This window comes from Linepithema humile, chromosome 1 (genome assembly GCF_040581485.1).
Source record: "Linepithema humile isolate Giens D197 chromosome 1, Lhum_UNIL_v1.0, whole genome shotgun sequence".
NCBI classification, from domain to species: Eukaryota; Metazoa; Arthropoda; class Insecta; order Hymenoptera; family Formicidae; genus Linepithema; species Linepithema humile.
In genome coordinates this window covers 33,751,304-33,769,500 of record NC_090128.1, presented here as the reverse complement: position 1 = coordinate 33,769,500, position 18,197 = coordinate 33,751,304, and the positions used below count along the sequence as shown (strand labels likewise).

Sequence of the window (18,197 nt, the reverse complement as noted above, 5' to 3'; positions counted from 1 at the left end):
ATGCCTTCCTGTTTACAAGATTAATAGAAGATTTAAATGGCTCATTATATCTGGGAACGCTCGCAGACAGGAAGACGTCTTTCATCATTTTAAAACACGATGCTAATTCTTCTGAAATCTATCAAACGTTTATCAAGTTTGTTTGTGAAAAATAAAATTATTTGCAAAGATACTGCAATTATTTGCAGTCTAGAATCGTCGTGTAGTTCGAGCGGATAATCACGAAATAATGCAAATGGTTTTATCGTGCTTCATGTTGACCCATCTTTGACGTCACAATTTTATTCTTAGTGTCGGATAATTCATTGCAGAATATTGCAAGAAGTTTACATTAGGTACTCGTGGTTGCTACCCTAAAAGCGTTAGAACGAACAGATACGTTCGAGATAACATCTCGAGGAAAATAATATCCTTGCCGCGCGTAACGCAAACAAATGATGAATGCGGAGAACTTTAACGGTTGGCTAAATTAGTATTCAGCGATAAGTGTCTGTGATATTGCGATTGCTATTCATCATCGCGCGCGAGAGTAGCGGGGGGGCGCGTAAAATTTATGATTTTGCGAACTCGGCGCGGCGTGCCAGATGCAAGTATGACGAAAGTGCGCGGCGTCCGAGAGGGCTCCCGTCTAACCGGCGAGCGCTTAATGAAAATTGTGAATACCACTTACTCGACGGCATTTCGAGCGAGGTACGCGTTTACTTGCCACAATGTATGCGCCAGATAAGGAAATCACTGGCTCGAGCGTCTAGTTTATCTTACGTGTGCCGTATTAACTCGTGGGGGAAATAAAGTTTACCTTATGCGCGCGTTACTCTGCAACAACGTCGTATTAGCTCGCTCGAAGGACCGGGTAGGATTACCGGCTGCATAATCCAATGCGGATTCTTGGATTCCATCTTCCTTTTCCTGCTCGGCAATATTACGTATTGCACAACCTAACCGGCGCACGCTATAGAATTACTTGGCTCTTTGTATATTCGCCAGTATGCGGCGAAAATAAACATAATTTTTAACTTGACGTTAATTTGAGGTTCGTCGATTTTAAGCAGTTGCAGTAGCTTTGAAAATATAAATGAGCGAATAAATAGAAATGTATGTGTAAATACGTAATAAACTGCTAATTAATTAGATAATTTGATACCAATAAAGTTGTAATAATTATTCTGAAATTTTAACAGTTACGATTATTGATGAACGGATTGATAAATCGTGTCAATAAAATTTATACTAATAATAATTCATTCAGTATAATGACTTCTCGCACATAATTTATTACACTTACTTACTCGTGATTTATTAAATGCTCATCACGTATTGAATCTTCTACAATGTGGATTCTTAGAGAGACATATATTTAATTTTTTTATCGGTTAAAAAATTTTTTTTTAAATCAAATTAATATCTATAATTAATAAAAAAATTGTAGTCATGATCAAATAGACGTTTATTATAAAATAAATTATAGAAGACAAGCCACTATCCTGAAACAATTATAATTTTATTGATGCGACCGTTGATTAATGACTTGGGGTTTATGTCCGTCATTTACCGATTAATTAACGTCTCGTCTCGGGTGTCAGTCAAGTAAACGGTAAACGCACTCCGATTGCTCGATTGCAAGAGGTTTCAGCGGTGATATAAGTTGACATTTACCCCCGTTCTCAGGCGGCATCGATAGGACAAATTGGTAAGTAATAGCGTGCATTTCAGCCGCGTCCGCTGGACGATAATCATCTGTGGAAAATGATGAATAGCCATTTTCCGCGGGCATCGCTCGCCTTTAACACATTGTGCGGCGCGCGAATAATCGTGCGATGCATCGTACTATGCATCACATTAATATGCCACGCCGCGATTCGCCTTATGTGTGCATTGATTCGCCGGCCTGGTGAATCGCGTGTGCACCGAGTCGAGTCGCGGATCCTCGGCCCGCGGGATATTACGTCTTCGCGAGCGAATTATGCGCGCGGTCGCGCTATACGGATGGAAGCGCTCTGTTCTGGGAGTGGTCACGCTTTGAAAGAATACAATTGCACGCTGTGATCTTGATGAGAAAAACGACGAATGTGAGAGAAATGAGACGATTGTGTGAAAACAGGATGACTCGAGGTGATAGAAAAATTAATCCCGGAAAAAAGAAATTAAACGGACGTGAATAAGAAACGAAAGAATTTCTATATAATTTATCGATTAAAATTAAAATCGAGGAAAAATTGCTTCAAACAATTTATAAATGTACATTATTTAAAATTCAGATTTTTTAAGTATAAACATTCTTCATACATAAATTGTCTATAGTTTCCAAATTTATTGCAAAATTATTATTGCAATCATAATAATACTCAGCTGTACATGCGCGAGATGTTACTTTATGTAAACTGTGATTCGGAATTGTAATCGTGAAGGTAAATTGTGAAAAGTTCATACCATTTGCAAAAGAGATGAATTCTCAAGGTTGAGAGAGAAAGAATTTAAGTGCGTCGATTTTACTTTGTTTTCTCGCGAGGCATATCGGTGTGTAACAGCCGTTACGTAATGCTCCCGATAAACGTGACGAAATCAGGTGGATGAATGAGTATCCTATAGTGTATTGTTTCTGATTTGTCTATCTTGCAGTTGCGTTACGCACGCAAGAGCGTAGATGTAGACACCGATGGCGCGGCGTTAGATGCATGCGCGGATCGACAGGTAGAAGCGCTTATTAATTGTTTTAAAAGCGGTCGGAGAGAGAGAGAGAGAGAGGACAATGCGACGGCGATTACACATTCAGGATCCCCGCGAGGTATGAAAGCTATGTGACAAATGTAAAAGAAATGAAATCATCGTCGCCGATCGCGCCGCGCCCGCTCAACAGATTGATCTTCGAATAATCGGCGCATGTCGCATCCGCTGTTGGCCAACGTTGTCCGCGGCCTCGCGTAGGATTCACGTACACAGATTACACGTGTAACGCATTTCTTTTAATAATGCAAATGCGCACAAACAGCACGACTGTCATGAGCGGCATAACATTTAAATTTATTGGGACTCGCCGATAGTATCGGGGAGAACACAACTCCCGCCTATGTTCCTTTTACATTTGCGAACGCGAATGCTTCGTGCATTATTTATGGATCCCGCATGGTATTCTCGCGCAAGCAAATTTGCTTAGTGCTGGTTTAACGATCGTCCAAAACGTAAACTTTGTTGTATTATAAAAAGTCTACAATAATTGTCACGTGCACCTAATTTTCCACTAAAATTATTGATATGACATTTTTGTCGAAGAAAAAATATCTCGTCGTTGTGATAATCGCAAAAACTTGTTTAATTCAACTATGTAACCAGCTGCTAAAAATATATGAGCATCGTCTTCATCGGGATTATTAGCATGCATAGCACGAAGTACTACATATTTATCATCCAATATCATCGTGTACGTACAATGACACCCACATCGTTGTTTCTCGCAGTGGCAACGAGGTTCGGTTAGTTAACGAATGACTCTATTAAGGTGAAACAGTAGCTGGCGTGGGCACTCGCGCGTATAAGACTCGCGTATGTGTGCGGATGACTAATTGGCTCACCGGCGAATTGGATTCGCGATCGGCGACGCGCATCGGCATGTCGGCAATCCGATCACGAAAGGAGCAGCCGCTCCGGCTGCAGATGCTGCGCCGATGACGGCGTGCATACACGCCGGGGGTGGGGCGATGAGGGCGACAAGGGATCCCCGATGGTGGAGAATGCTCCTCTCCCGGCGTGAACGAGCGAACGAGCGTGCGATTCTATCCAGAAACTCGGGGAGAATGGGAAGGGAAGATCCTTCTGGGTGTCTTCATATAAATGCCGGCGTTCGCGGCACGGGATCACAGATTCGATCTCGTTCATAATCGACAGCCGCATACGAACTGCCGACAATCGTCATCATGCAGTATCTAGTGAGTGATTTATCTCGAGTTGAAACCGACGAATCTCTGGATATTCGAACGTTCTCGTCGATTTTCTCGCATCGTGGTCTACTTTCTTTAGTTCATATTGGTTACAAACGCGGTTACGTATAAATTACGCGATATTGGTGGACTTAGAAACGCGATTATAGACTGTCGCGCGATTTTCAGTTTATACAAGATTCGCACTTTGATAGCCAAGAATGCAGTCGATGATTTTCGCGTGGGATGGCATAGAACGCGGTGGGACAGTGAAAGTATTTCAAGTAATAAGCACTTAAACAGCTGTTTATGACTTCAGATGTTGGGAAATGTGACGCCTTGTTGTTGATTAAATGTATAAAATTAATAGAAATAATGGAATTGTCTTTCTCGTTTGTTGTTTCCAAATAATAATACGAGAAACGTAACGTGAACGCGAGTTTTTATGATTTCACAATTTAAAATCAGACTGACGGTACTCTGCGTTCAGTCTTTAGTTGCAAACGTATTAATTTGCACAAAATATATTTTATATTTATAAATATATAATATAAAAGATATTTTTTACATATTTGAATTAAATCGTCAAATCAAAATATCAATGTGGTTGCAGATCTTGGCTTTTGCAATCTTTAGCTGCGTCTACGGACAATTCGGATCGTACCAGGGCTTTCCAGGCCAAAATGCGTACAGAACAACACCGAGGCCTTATCAGCCACAACCGAGACCATATCAGCCACAACCGAGACCATATCAACCACAACCGCAGCCGCAACAGCAATACTCGTATGAAATTTACGTAGAAAGATTTCAATTCTTTTGCAACAATATTATTGCAAAATTATATCTACGAACTATAAAACGTTCGAGTTAAAATGTATGAGAGTTTGTCCTTATATAAATTATAAAACCTAAATTAAATTATTTTAAAAATTATATTAATAATTTTGAAACTAAATTATAATGAAATTCCATTAATCGTGTGGGAATAAATAATAATGCAAATTTTATAAAAATACGTCTTTTTTAAAAAAAAATTATAAGTATATAAAACTATCCTTCAATGTAGCTATCTTCTGCTATTGCTTCCGCGTGTTCCAAGCAAATTATCCGTCAACGTAGAAACAAATATAACTAAAGACATAAGGCTGATATAATCTCTGTGTTATGTGATATAATATCGTTCAGAATTCAATTCTATGCAAAATAATACGGTTTCGATTTTTTGCCCACAGACCTGTCTCAAGACCGTTCATAGGTATTCGCAGCCAGCAGAAGGACTCATCACCGGACGGATCTTATAGCTACAGTTATGAAACGGAGAACGGAATTTCAGTTGTTGAAAGCGGACGTCCTCAAATCGGACCTCAGGGTCAAACGGAGGTAACAATCATTACTTTTATGAAATTATGTTCACTCAAAATTAAACTGCGATTTCCATTCAAATTCTATAAATCAGCACAATTCTTTGTGCAATTAGTTGCTACTATAATTCTTAAGTTTTAAACATATTTGTTATGTTGCGCTACGTTTTAATAATATTAGATAATTATTGACAATCAATATCACAATAAAAAAATCATTCAAATTCATTTCTTATAAACATGTCGTTAAAAAACTTTATAAGAAAAATTAGAGTTAAATTTACATGAGAAAATTTATCTCAAAAAATACTAAATGTATCAGAAACTTCTTTTAAATTTTTAAGATTTATTTTTCAAAGATACATGACAGATGTTACATGTAACAAAAATTATTTTTCCTAATTACGTATGCGCATTACGTAATCATGCAAATCTCTATGTCATAATCTCAAACAAGTTTTGCTTCTTTTCTTCTATCGTTTATTAGTCAGTTTGCTCAGGCAGATTATTCACTGCATCATAAAATTATCATCATGCTATTAATACCAATATTTTTAACAAGTGTTAAAATCATTTCTTCTACATTTTCATCGGTAAAAATTTTCATTCCTTTTATTTTTAATTCCTCAATTAGAGTTCAATCAAACAGAGCAATCAGATTGAGTTTTTTAAGAACTTGAAAAATTAATAAAAATCTTATCAATTTAATAAAAAACTTTTCCCGAGCTTTTAAAAAAATGAATCAAAACACTACTCTTGTTCTGTAATCTTGTTTGAATCAAGTTATAAAAAGATTCTTCTCATGTTTAAATATTACAAATAGTGATCTATTTTCTAATCAATCCCCCAGGTGGTCCAAGGCAGATACTCGTACCCCGCGCCCGACGGCACCCCAATCACTATCGAATACACGGCTGACGAGAACGGTTTCCGCGCGACGGGCGCGCACATCCCCACGCCGCCCCCAATTCCGGAAGCTATCAGAAGAGCGCTCGAGGCAAATCCACCTGGACCCGATGACGAGAAGTACGACCGACAACCGTACCAGCAGAGATTCGGCGGGCAGACGTACAATCCCAACCCGTACCGAAGATATTAGCTACGCCGCACACACCCCGACGACCTTCGAACCGCAAGATCCTCTCACGACGCGACCAGCATAGCCAGACGAATCTATTCTAAAGGGAGGCTCGATTAGATATCGACAGCTCTGGATCACCTCCCCCTTTAGCCTCTAATCCGAAGTGATACGTGTACATAGGACAGCAGTATCGATCCTTACAGCAATATAACAGTCGTTACGCAATACATCAGTATATATTGTTTCTACTTGTTCTCGTGTCTCATTTCTATCCCTTTCCTGTTTCTCATTATGTTCGTCATAATTTTAGGAAAAAAATCTTTTTTCTATTATTATTATTAGCGGTAGCGTGCTTCCGACTTTTCGACTTTACAACTAGATGTAACGTTCTGGCGAACAACGTTCAATCTGAGAAGTCGATTAGACGTTCAATTATTGTTAGATGATGTTTCGTGGGAAGAATTATCTACCGCGAATGTTGCACATTCCGGCGAGATTTTTATATATAGCTAATCGTATACTCTATCCGATCGTATCGCGTTCCCACGAAAAATAGCGTGGAATAGTAATGAGATTGTTGTTCTGGCGAAAGAAAGCGCTGCTTAATGTCAATCTACACCCACGTCTGATGGTTGTGGCATATTGCGTAAATTCTCGTTCAGAATAACGGAGCTGCTTCGGAATAATCAAGCTTCAGAATTTATTAAAACGCGGTCCAATTTAAAGCGTCGGTTACGAATGTGCTTTTCATCGCCGTCTGCCTGACCTGACACAGTGACATACATCGACGGTGAGAAAATGCTAAGTTTTACAGGCACGTTAACGTCACGTTGCACCACTGTATTTGCGAGAAATGGTACTCATTCGTTCCGCCGCTTGTCTATAATTTACCATAGAATCTGAGTTCCAATAAACATAATTAATTGTGACGCGCGATTATACTCTTCAAGAAGAGCCCTACCGCTTTATCTATAATTTAACGTCGCGTGCGCAAGAAGCGACGGCGTATTTCATCAATAAACATAAAAATATTTCGCTATAAAGATCACTCTTATTTCTGACCCTCTGTAAATTCATAGCAAATTCATAGCTTATCGCGATCAAACGCAATTAAGCGTGATCAGCGAGTGCTCGTAATATCCGCAATAAATTATTAGTTTCTATTTCGCAGGTCAGGATGATGTAAGGAGCGTAAATTTGTGATTACCTTTACGATCGCGGGAGAACGCGGCATATGAAGTTCAACTCCGCAGCGACTGCTTAAAAATTCGCAGCAGAATCAGCTGAAACACTTGAGCCTTTCACGCCGTGCATACTCGTCTCTAATGATTCCTAATACTGTTCTCGCGTTTTTATTAAAAAAACAAATTAATTTTTTATTAATTAATTAAAAATAATACAATGTTTTATATATCATGTATTTAAATTTAACATCATATTTTTATAAAAATCCAGAAAACAAAGAAGTTTAACATACATTACAAACTTCGTTGTTATCAACATTGTTTTTTTTTATGAAAAGCATGCGTTAATTTTGTCATATTTCGACGAAGATTCTAATTGGAAGCTAAATCGATCAAAAACAATTTGCAGCGTAAAAGGCTCCGGTTAACGAGGCATACCCTGACCTCTTCAATATGCAACGCGAGAGGATGAGAGAGTGCGCACAGTTGAAGTTCGCGTGCACCACGCCTGCAGCAAATGCTTTGAAGGTATGTTTATAGGCGAATGGGTAAGTTTATCGTAATAAATCTCCGCGAATACAGATGAATCAAAATTTCAGTAAAATTTAGCTCTGTTATATAATTTCAGTATTAAAAAGTTTTCTATTTTAAAACGCACATTTAAATTTTATTTATTTTGTTCTTTAAAGATCATAAAAAATGTTTTAAATGCCTATTTAATTTTTTAAAACATCGATGGAAAGGAAATTGTTTTTAATAGTAGTTTGAATATGTGTAAAAATGTTACACGTCATAATTAAAATATTCAAATGCAATGAATCATAGTGAGCGAATAGGGTGGGATGCGAAGTGCAGGTGAAAGTTATGTACGCACATCTCGGCCTCTCTTTGCATTCTTTCACGCATCATTCCGGTCAAGGACCGGCGTATGCAGCGCAACTTGGGCGGTCCTGCACTTCCTTTAAAAGGTTTGATCGAATAGATCATCGTGCGAAATGAGAGAAAGAATGGCTAAGCAAGAATGACTAATTAAAAAAAAATTGTTATAAACTTAAGTTCCGTTAATTCAAAAATTTTTTAATTTTTTGTATCAATTGCAGCAATATGTCTTTCAGTACTTTTAAAGAAAGTGATAAAATATTATGAGTTTTAATCATTAATATTTGCAAAAGTTGCGAATATAAATAATAGCTTAAAGACAATGGTGTCAGTATTTTATATAACCATGCATACATAATGAATGAATTCACTCACCAGTCGTTGTACCCTAGCTAAGTACGATGTTAGTTGTATCTAAAAAATATTAACATATTTTAGTTATTAAATTGTATAATATATATTAGTTTATTAAGAACACTCGTTCATAATTTGTATTACATCGCGAGCGCATGCATATAGACAATATTATTTATTACTTGTCTCCTTTCCTTGTTTAATTTATTTGCGTCAATAATTATTCGTAAAAAATTATAATAAATATTCACTGAATGTAAATTACTAATTGTGAATACTTCAATGTTTTCTTGCGATAAATATCTAATGAACAAAAATGTTGTAATTGTATACGTATACGTTATGCATATATAAATTACAGTTATGCATATGTTTAATAAAAGAATAAATACACTTACCAACTATATTGTAGCTGTTCGTCCCGTTGCAGGTTTCACTGTAGACTATTCAGCAACGGCTTTATCGAAGAATGAATATTGAAAACTCGTACTTTGTCACTATCAAATGTGTACTACCGAACAAAAGTCGATCTTCGTACTTATGCAAAAATCACGGATTTACGTCGCAAATATATCACTTCGCGATACACGAAACGTAAACACGAAATGAAAAGCTACTATACATCCTCACATGTATTTGGCTGTGTTCCATAATTCACTGCCAGTACTGAAAATCTACAGTTTACGTTACGTATATTGTAGATTTTCAGTACTGGCAGTGAATTTCGGAACGCAGCCTTTGTCGCCATGATCTAAAACTGGTAGAAAAAAATTGTTTATATCCCGGTATTTTTCAGTTGTTTATGATAATTAAAACAAACCAATCGGTATGAATATCTCGGTATTGTGGATATCTTGGTATTGTACCGAAATATTACAATAATATCACTACTATTATATTATTAATATTGTTGTGCCCGCACCGTTGGATATTGTTGTTCGAAGAAATGCTCGTTGAAGAAGCTGCGTCGCGTGAGCTGCGAGCAGTTTGAGAAGCGTTGCCTAGCAACTTGTAAACAAACTGACAGGGGAAAGTGGTTCTCAACGTATGAGCAGCAATCATGAGCAGTGATCATATAAGTATTATAAAACAGAATATTTAATTTAATGAGATGAAATATATCTTTTCTTTCCGAACATTGAACATTGTTAGAAGATACATGTTTCGAGACATGCTCGTCTATTTACAATTTTAACAAAAACACTTGATTATTCCACATTGTCAAATGTGGAATAATCAAGTCAATTTTTTTTAGTTCGAATAAGCTTCGCTATTTCTTGGCAACAAAATTGCCACTATAAATAAAATATCGTCATCAAAGAAAAAAAGTTTAACAAAGCATTCAAAATATTTTTATTATTATTTAAACAAATATATCAAATCATATCCCACATAGCACGAAATATTACGTAAATATTTCAGTAATATTGCAATATACCAGAAATATTACGCATTATCGTACTATATTACAGAAATATTACTGATATATTACATGTTGATAAATAACATTGAAATATTACAGTAATATTGGAATATATTGTTGCAAGATAATAAATAATACATATAATTAGAGCGATGTTATTGAGACGTTATTAAAATATCAAATATATTGATACATATATATTATATATATCATATAATATATATGTATCAATATATTTGATATAAGAAAAGTCTATTTGACCGTCATTATTATTTGCTATATTATAAACTCTATTTCGTTTAACCTTTTTATATATTTTTGTAAATTTATTTAAACTTCTTTTATGTGCTAAACGACGTTTGTGTCTATCTGTGTAATCTGTCCACACAATTTCGCCATCTGTTTCTTCACTAGATGACATGTTGATGAATGTCTAGTGTGTATATATATATATATATATATATATATACAATTTATATTCGTACCTTTTTGAAATTCAGCACTAGATTAAGTATATAATTTATTGGTGCCAAGTTCCCGGGAAAAAACGTTCACGCTTGATTTTATATAATTATATATGAGCATACAAAAGTATACATGAAATGTTACATAATTTTGAATAATAATATATTATTATGTATAATTATATATATTCATGAATGGTTGTATATATAAACATACATGATCATATACATTCGAACATGTATTTGTATGGAACCATACGTGTTGTATGTGCAGACTGTTTACGACTATGCATGATCATACACCATTCCATACAATACATTGTCCGATCTTGCATGGTCGTATATGAGCATGCATAATCGTATATGGTCATATTCATTAATACATGAATTTATAAAAAACCATATATGATTGTATGCAAGCTACTATATGATCATACATGATCATATACGATTCCGTACCGTAACGGAATTCTTATTCGTACGGTCATACATGATCGCATATGTTCGTATACATTCATACTTGGAATGTATGGTGTCATACTGATTTACACAAATTTATACATGTGCAGACATAATCATATACGACTTTATAAGGCATTTTTCCGGATATATAAATTATGAATATAAAATATAATATTAATTATTCTTGATAAAACATTTTGTTTTTATTATAAATAGCTATAATTATAAAATATACACAACATTATACGATAAATCCTGCAGAATATTAAACTCAGGCGGCGGTGTATTATATATAATATCTTATAAAATTAATTATATATTTTTAATATATTATATATAAATGTGTGTTACAGTAAAAAAACGCAGTTACATATAAAGTAAAGTACATACACAGGAACTTATTATGATTCGATATATTATGTGCTGTATATAACAGAAGTATGATTTGATCATAATAATCATAAGACTTTAGAAAGAAAATTTGGTTGTTTGCATATAAAATTTTCAATTTTCACAACTTTATGCATAAAGTTTATGTCATTTGAATTAATTATAACAAATTGATGCCTATTTTCTTCCACAGGTATTACATGCTTGACCTTCATCATTGTATCCTGATTATAAATAATATTTACATGTTTCACGAAAAATTGACGAAGTATAAAATATACCACGCCTTTAGATTTGAAGAAGAATCTGATTGATCCATAAATATTAGATTTATCTTGAAAGTTAATGTAAACAGTGTAACTATTACTTTTTATTTTCTTATAAATTTCAGAGGTATATGTTTTACTAGAAATTGTAGCTCTGGCATACATTAGTATATTAGTTACACTAAACTGATGCGCTATTAGCAATTCCCTCTCAGAGTCACTTAACGTTACTTTCACGCTATTACCATTAACTTCATTATCTTTTTGTAGGGTCGAATTAGATCTATTAATTTTATTAACTTTGTTTCTTAGAATTTGAACTCCGTTAACTATTTGTAAATTATTTGCAATTTCTTTGCCGATATGTTTCGAGCCATGTACAAAATTTGAAAGAAATCCATTAAAATTTTCGAATGGAAATGCTGAATTAGCCCACAGAGGACCCCAACGTCTCACACAGAGGGTAAGGTGTAACAGCTGAGGAACATTGTATGTTAACTGACGGTCATCATATAAAATTTCAATGTCCCTTACAAATAATTTAAGCAAATATTCTGCTTCATCAAGATCTGGTACTTTCTTAATATTTTTTTGCAATAACGTGAATATAGCTATGACGAGAAGAAGCCAATGTTGGAAATACTTTTCTGGTAAATAATCAATCATAATAGGGACTGAATAAAATAAGAGCCAATTATAGAATTCGGATGCCTTATAAGACTTGAAATGGAATATACTTCGTGGTAAGCGACTAAATGTATCCGGAGGTAAGATGTTTAATAATCTGGTATCAATTTCAGCCATAAAATGTTTCACATTCCAATCTCCAGTTTTTTCGAACCAAAGAACCATAAATTGCTTCACAACTCCCAAAAGAACAGAATGCATGTATTCAGGCATGAAACATGTACCTACATCAATAAGGGGTAGAGCTGCAATAATTGATCTTCCTTTTACACCTTTAATAATAGTATTCTGTTTGGCTGCTTTTTTCCCTTGTTTTTCCATCTTTTCTCCTGTTCTTAGAGTAATTTCGTTGATGAAAGGATATATACGAATCCACTTTTTACCAGTTTCCACAACTGTACACTTTTTGGTTTTAATTTCGCAATTATTACAGCCAAAACGTCCGTTATAATAGGAAATATTTTGCATCTCTGCTCTGCATGGGGCATCAGCCACTATCAATGGAGCTACAATTTTAGAATTGCCACTCTCATTAGTCTTTGGATCAATCCAATTAACGCCGGCATTAAAACAATCTTGTAATTTTGAACAAAACGGTTGAAGATAAGTATTCATTAACGGTTTGCGTTCATCATACCACAAACCAGTGACGACTAAGAAAGATTCTCGAAGATACTCTGGGATTTCAGCTATCATAAACATTAATGGCCAAAACTGAGCCTTTGAACTTTTCATTAATGAAACACCATCAGTATTTAATATTAAAGTTAAATCATACACTCCTTTTTCCCTTCTACAATTTACTCTAATATATTCTGTTCCATCAGTAATGTCGCTAATTACATTTGGATCGCGATCACGACACTTTGATTGATTTAAAATCTCAGCAAGATTTCTATGCTCAAACATATGTCTAATTTGCTGCGATATATCCAATTCATAAAATACCGATCTACCGCCGCCTGATAAACATACTCGGCAACAGTTGTTAACAAAGATATTATTATCATAAAAAAGACACGTTTTACAATAGAAGTGTTCCGTGACAGAGCACTGAGGAGCGATGTTTCGAGTATACTGAAATAACTGAAAACAAGATTTAGGCATATTATTCGGCTGTGGAAGCATATTACAAATTGTCAACAAAGTATTTTTTAAATTCTCTTTCGTCATCCTGTGTTTAATGTACAATTCGAAAACAGCTAAGACACATTCATCTGTACTTTTTGGGCTATTCTCATACAACATACTATATGTTTCAACTACCTCGTCATTTTGATTGTCTTGATTGTCACCAACCTCATAACTACTCTCCGAACTGCAGTTCCTCTCAATGTCACTAACATTATTTTCATCCTCTTCTTCATTTTTGCTTTCTTCATTTTCTTCTTCATCTTCTTCTTCTCCTTCAACTTCTTCTTCTTCTTCTTCTTCACCTTCAGCGTCTTCTTCTGCTCCTTCATCATCATCGTTTTCTTCCAATTCGCTGCCATCGTCATCTACTAGTAGTAGGCTTTTTTCTTCCGAGTCAGCTGAGCTATTGCTTTCATGTACGGTCTGATCCTTGATACCTGTAGATGAGCCTTCTTCTACAAATATAATGGAATTATTTTCATCCAAAGAAGCCCTTACTTTATTCCGCCACCTTTGTAATGTTCTTAGAGGGATCTATATATAAAAAAAAAATATAATTTATTAAATATATATAAATATATATACATACATAAATGAAACATGAATATTATGTTAATATTTGCACCAGAAAATAAGTTCTATATAAATATATATATATATATTAATATATTGTCCCCAAAAAGTCCGAAAAAAATTTTTTTATATCCAGCTATAAAGCTACAAAAATACATAATTTTAAGGAACAAAGCGATGCGTTCTTTTTTAAAGCACGAAACAAGGAAGGATAGCACGTGCTATCGACAGATTTTTTAAATATTTTTATCTTTCATGATTTTAAAACTAAACCTGTATTTTTACAAGTTATATATCATTACTCGGCGAAAAATTATCGCAGACAAAAAATTACAAAAACTATCGATAGTACGTTAAAGTTAAAACTTCAAACTTCAAAATGCTTTGTTAATTTTTTGTCTACGATGATTTTTCGCCGAGTTACAGCGGCTTGAAATAGTTCAATTTTTAGCGTATGAAAAGTATTTTTTTTTTTAAGTAATATATATGAAAATTTTCTGCCAATCGCACTCACATATTTTAATATAAAATAAATATAAAGGACCAAAGTTACAATAAGTGCATTAAGAGAATGTCATTATAAATGAAACTGTGTATATACGTACCGAAAGGTTTCCATCAATCTTCCAAGGGTGAGAATGATATAATTTCTTTTTCGCTACTGGTTCATCATAATCACGAATATCGTTTGACATTTTTTATGCGTATGGATATTTGATAAAAAATTGAGTAAGAATCTTTCAGTTGATACTTTTGCTCTGTACGCTATACTTGCATGTCACTGCCAGTGCAACCATGGGGCCTGTTCGTTTTAGTTGCACTGGGGCAGCTCTGGGTTTGCTCTAAACAAGATAATACAGGACAAACTATTTATCTGTCCTGTATTATCCTGTGTAGAGCAGACCCAGAGCAGCCCCAGTGTAGCTAAAACGAACAAGCCCATGATCAACTGATCAGCTTTGCACATATATAGCGTTTTCGATTATACAGGATTTGAACGACCCAGGGTTGGTTAATGACGTCATTGCAACCTCTCCACCAATGAAAGACTTGCATTTATAGTAAAATAGTGATTGATCAACCCTGGGTCGTTCAAATCCTGTATAATCGAAAACGCTATTATTTTGTGTGCGATAACCTTATATCGGATCGGAATGCATAGTGTGCATAATGTAACGTGCGCAGATTGTTTTTCATGTGATAGTGTCAAGATTTAATAACTTTGATACTAATGAATTATATACTTAATCTAGTGCTGAGTTCCAAAAAGGTACATATATAAATTATATAATGTATATGTGTACATACATTCAGAAATTTCATGATTTCAGTTTCCTAAAATATCGGTTTATTTTAGGTCATATATTTATCTTTGCCGTGTTTTACCAAACTTGTTGCCTCTTGTATTATTACTAACTGACTCTCGATTAAATTGTAATAACACGCTATTGGGGTTATAATAAGCATAAATATCTTTTTAATAATGCATAATTTTTCATTTTTCTAGTGCTTCAGTTCCCAAAAAACCATATTATATATATATATATATATATAATATATATAGTAATATATGTATATTTTTAATGAACTCTTTATTTCTGTCATTTTTTTCAGATTCTCTTTTCACAATAGTTGAAAATAAAATTAGAACATGTATTCAATCGTTGAATTTAATGATGGAATATTTGCTATTCCAACTATTTGGTTAAGCACAGACAAGAAAAAAGCTAAATGGCCTCCATTTGATGAAAGAAAAACTTTGAAAGCTATCTCTAGGAGAGAAGAACCTGATGAAAATTGGGAATTTTTAAGTGTCATAAGAATTTTTGGAACTGCATGTAAAATAATAATATAGGTTTTATATGTTCAATTAATAATATATGTTATATAAGTGATAAAAATACTTGTTTTATTACAGCTGATTATGATAATGCTATGAAAAAAGTGTCCTTAGCAGAACAGCTGACTGATATTAGTGATTCAGAAAATGCAAAAAAGACTAGAAAACGTCGTGCACGTCGTATGTTATCAAGTGAGGATTCTGACAATGAAGAATATCCTCCAAGAAAAAGATCAAACAGAATTAAAAGTAGTATGAAAAAAACAATGAATTCCAACATCCAATATCCAGAATTTCCTTCAACATCCAAATTACCACTTATTAGTATGGAAAATGGTAATTATATATATATTTACAAATTGCATAGCAAGTAATATACTTCAGTCAATGTACTTCTTAAACGCTCCATTAATTTGTGATATACATATTATTTGCTTGAATATAACATAATTTCTTTTCTTGTTTCTATTATAGATAATTCAATTGAAAAACATGATGGTGATACATCAATTGTACATGATGATGATACATCAATTGTACAAAAGAAAAATACTTTTATGAAAACATTCACCATTAAAGATACTTCTACAGATATAGATGTAGATCACACAAGTAATGAAAAAATTGTTGACGTAATTGGTAAGTCATGCATAAAAGTGATTTACAAATAATGGAAATTAAAAATTTTTAATTTTTAAATATTTCTACAAAAATTATGTATGAGGAAGGAAAATATTCTCACGAAAATAAATGCCCAGATAATTTGTGCGAGTTTATATTCCTCTCACGCGTGAATATTACGTGTATAAACAAGATCTCGCAGCTTTTTTTATAAATTTATTAATATATTAATAAAAGAAATAGTATACCTAATTTTAATCGAAATGATTTCAAATCAATTACTTTTAAAATGATTCAATTTTTGATTTCTGCTTTATTTCAGAAGCACGTATCCAAAAGATCATGCATAAACCAGAAGAAGTGAAAATCCAATGATGCGATGTCCGAAGAATAGGCTGCAATAAGATTTTTCATTCAACATCAAAAAATGCTTATTTAACAGCAGCTTCTCATTATCATGGGGAAGACTTCGGCGTTTTTTTTTCCTTTATCTATTTTGTATTTAATCTGTTCTCCGGACATCGCATCTTCGGATTTTTACTTCTTTTAATCCATGGAGCACGACTTTTTGGATATCCGCTTTTGGAATGAAATAGAAGTCAAAAATTGGATCAATGATTACTTTAAAAGGCGAAGCATTTTTTCGTCGAGAGATTGGCACTGTGAAAGCATTGTGCAGACATTTTGTTATCTGGGTAATTGTTAAAATATTAATGTAAATATTGGGTTGGCAAGAAAGTCATGTCGTAATAAGTTTTTGTTGTCGCCTTTCATTTAAATAAAGGAAAAAACGACTTTCTTGCCAACCCAATAATTAATTTTTTTTATTTTCATAGATAACGCAATGTTGACAAAATATAATGTTGACACCTCAATTGTACAAGAGAAGAATACTTCTCAGAAAACATGTTGCATAAGAGAAACTTCAAGAAATATAGATCATACATTTTTAACAACTAATGAAAAAATAGATTATTTAATTGGTAAGCCATAAAATGGAAGTTTAAAAGATTGTTTTTTAATATTTAATTGTTTTTAATGTTGCAAATATTTATAGAATTACAAAAATTATCTATAAAGAAGGAAAATGTTGTTCTTACAAAAATTAATGATCTACTAAAATCTATCAATAGTCTGGATAAATCAGGATATATAGATAATGCTACAGTTAATAACAAGAGTGAAGATGATGATAATATTGCTTCTTTACTTCCAATTGAAGATGCAGAACAACTGAAAAACTTCGAAGAAAAATGAAAAAATAAGGAATTTTATAATCAAGTGGTACACATATTTTTGCAATTTTACAACTTATTAAACAATTTTTTTAAAACTTAAAAGTTTAGTTTAAAAGTCTTTTAAAATCATTTTTTTAATTACATTAATAAAATAAAATGCATTCAACATTATTATTATTACATATACATATTATTATACAATAATATTATTACTACATATAATTATAATATATAATTCTATCAAGAAATAGTAAATGTTGAAAAATTTTATAAAATAAGTAGAAATATTACTACAGTACAAAAAATTAGATATAAACTCTTTT

General features: G+C 33.5%; 4 protein-coding genes across 7 annotated transcripts in view; 2 read left to right on the top strand and 2 right to left on the bottom strand.

Moving 5' to 3' along the window:
• LOC105678625 (sphingomyelin phosphodiesterase) overlaps positions 1-8,818 on the bottom strand; it is a 71,848-nt gene extending 63,030 nt beyond the window's left edge. Inside the window, exon 1 of the transcript XR_010887843.1 lies at positions 8,798-8,818. The gene's annotated coding sequence lies outside the window, so the exon portion shown is untranslated. The remainder of the gene's footprint in view (positions 1-8,797) is intronic.
• On the top strand, positions 3,814-6,607 carry LOC105678626 (endocuticle structural glycoprotein SgAbd-2). The gene is given in 5 exon segments (XM_012378121.2): positions 3,814-3,871; positions 3,874-3,923; positions 4,528-4,700; positions 5,150-5,297; positions 6,129-6,607. Coding segments are annotated over 5 exon segments (663 nt in total). The 5' UTR covers positions 3,814-3,828; the 3' UTR covers positions 6,378-6,607.
• Positions 8,819-10,953: 2,135 nt separating the features above from the next.
• On the bottom strand, positions 10,954-14,962 carry LOC137001702 (uncharacterized). Its single transcript, XM_067360810.1, has 2 exons — positions 14,781-14,962; positions 10,954-14,136 (listed from the first exon to the last, which is right to left on the bottom strand). Exons 1-2 carry the CDS (start codon positions 14,868-14,870, stop codon positions 11,584-11,586), a joined length of 2,643 nt encoding a protein of 880 aa, XP_067216911.1. The 5' UTR covers positions 14,871-14,962; the 3' UTR covers positions 10,954-11,583.
• A 323-nt stretch (positions 14,963-15,285) lies between these two features.
• Positions 15,286-17,908, top strand: LOC137001826 (uncharacterized). Of its 4 annotated transcripts, none has more exons than XM_067361005.1 (6): positions 15,286-15,445; positions 15,790-16,013; positions 16,094-16,351; positions 16,490-16,654; positions 17,473-17,619; positions 17,694-17,908. In XM_067361005.1, the coding sequence occupies exons 2-6, from the start codon at positions 15,827-15,829 to the stop codon at positions 17,891-17,893; spliced, it is 957 nt and encodes a 318-aa protein (XP_067217106.1). In that variant the 5' UTR covers positions 15,286-15,445; positions 15,790-15,826; the 3' UTR covers positions 17,894-17,908. The 4 variants fall into 4 exon arrangements, with proteins under 4 accessions (XP_067217106.1, XP_067217111.1, XP_067217120.1 ...); XM_067361010.1 differs by having other exon boundaries at positions 15,790-16,030; XM_067361019.1 differs by lacking the exons at positions 17,473-17,619; positions 17,694-17,908 and adding an exon at positions 16,959-17,314 and having other exon boundaries at positions 15,287-15,445.
• Positions 17,909-18,197: the final 289 nt, after the last annotated feature.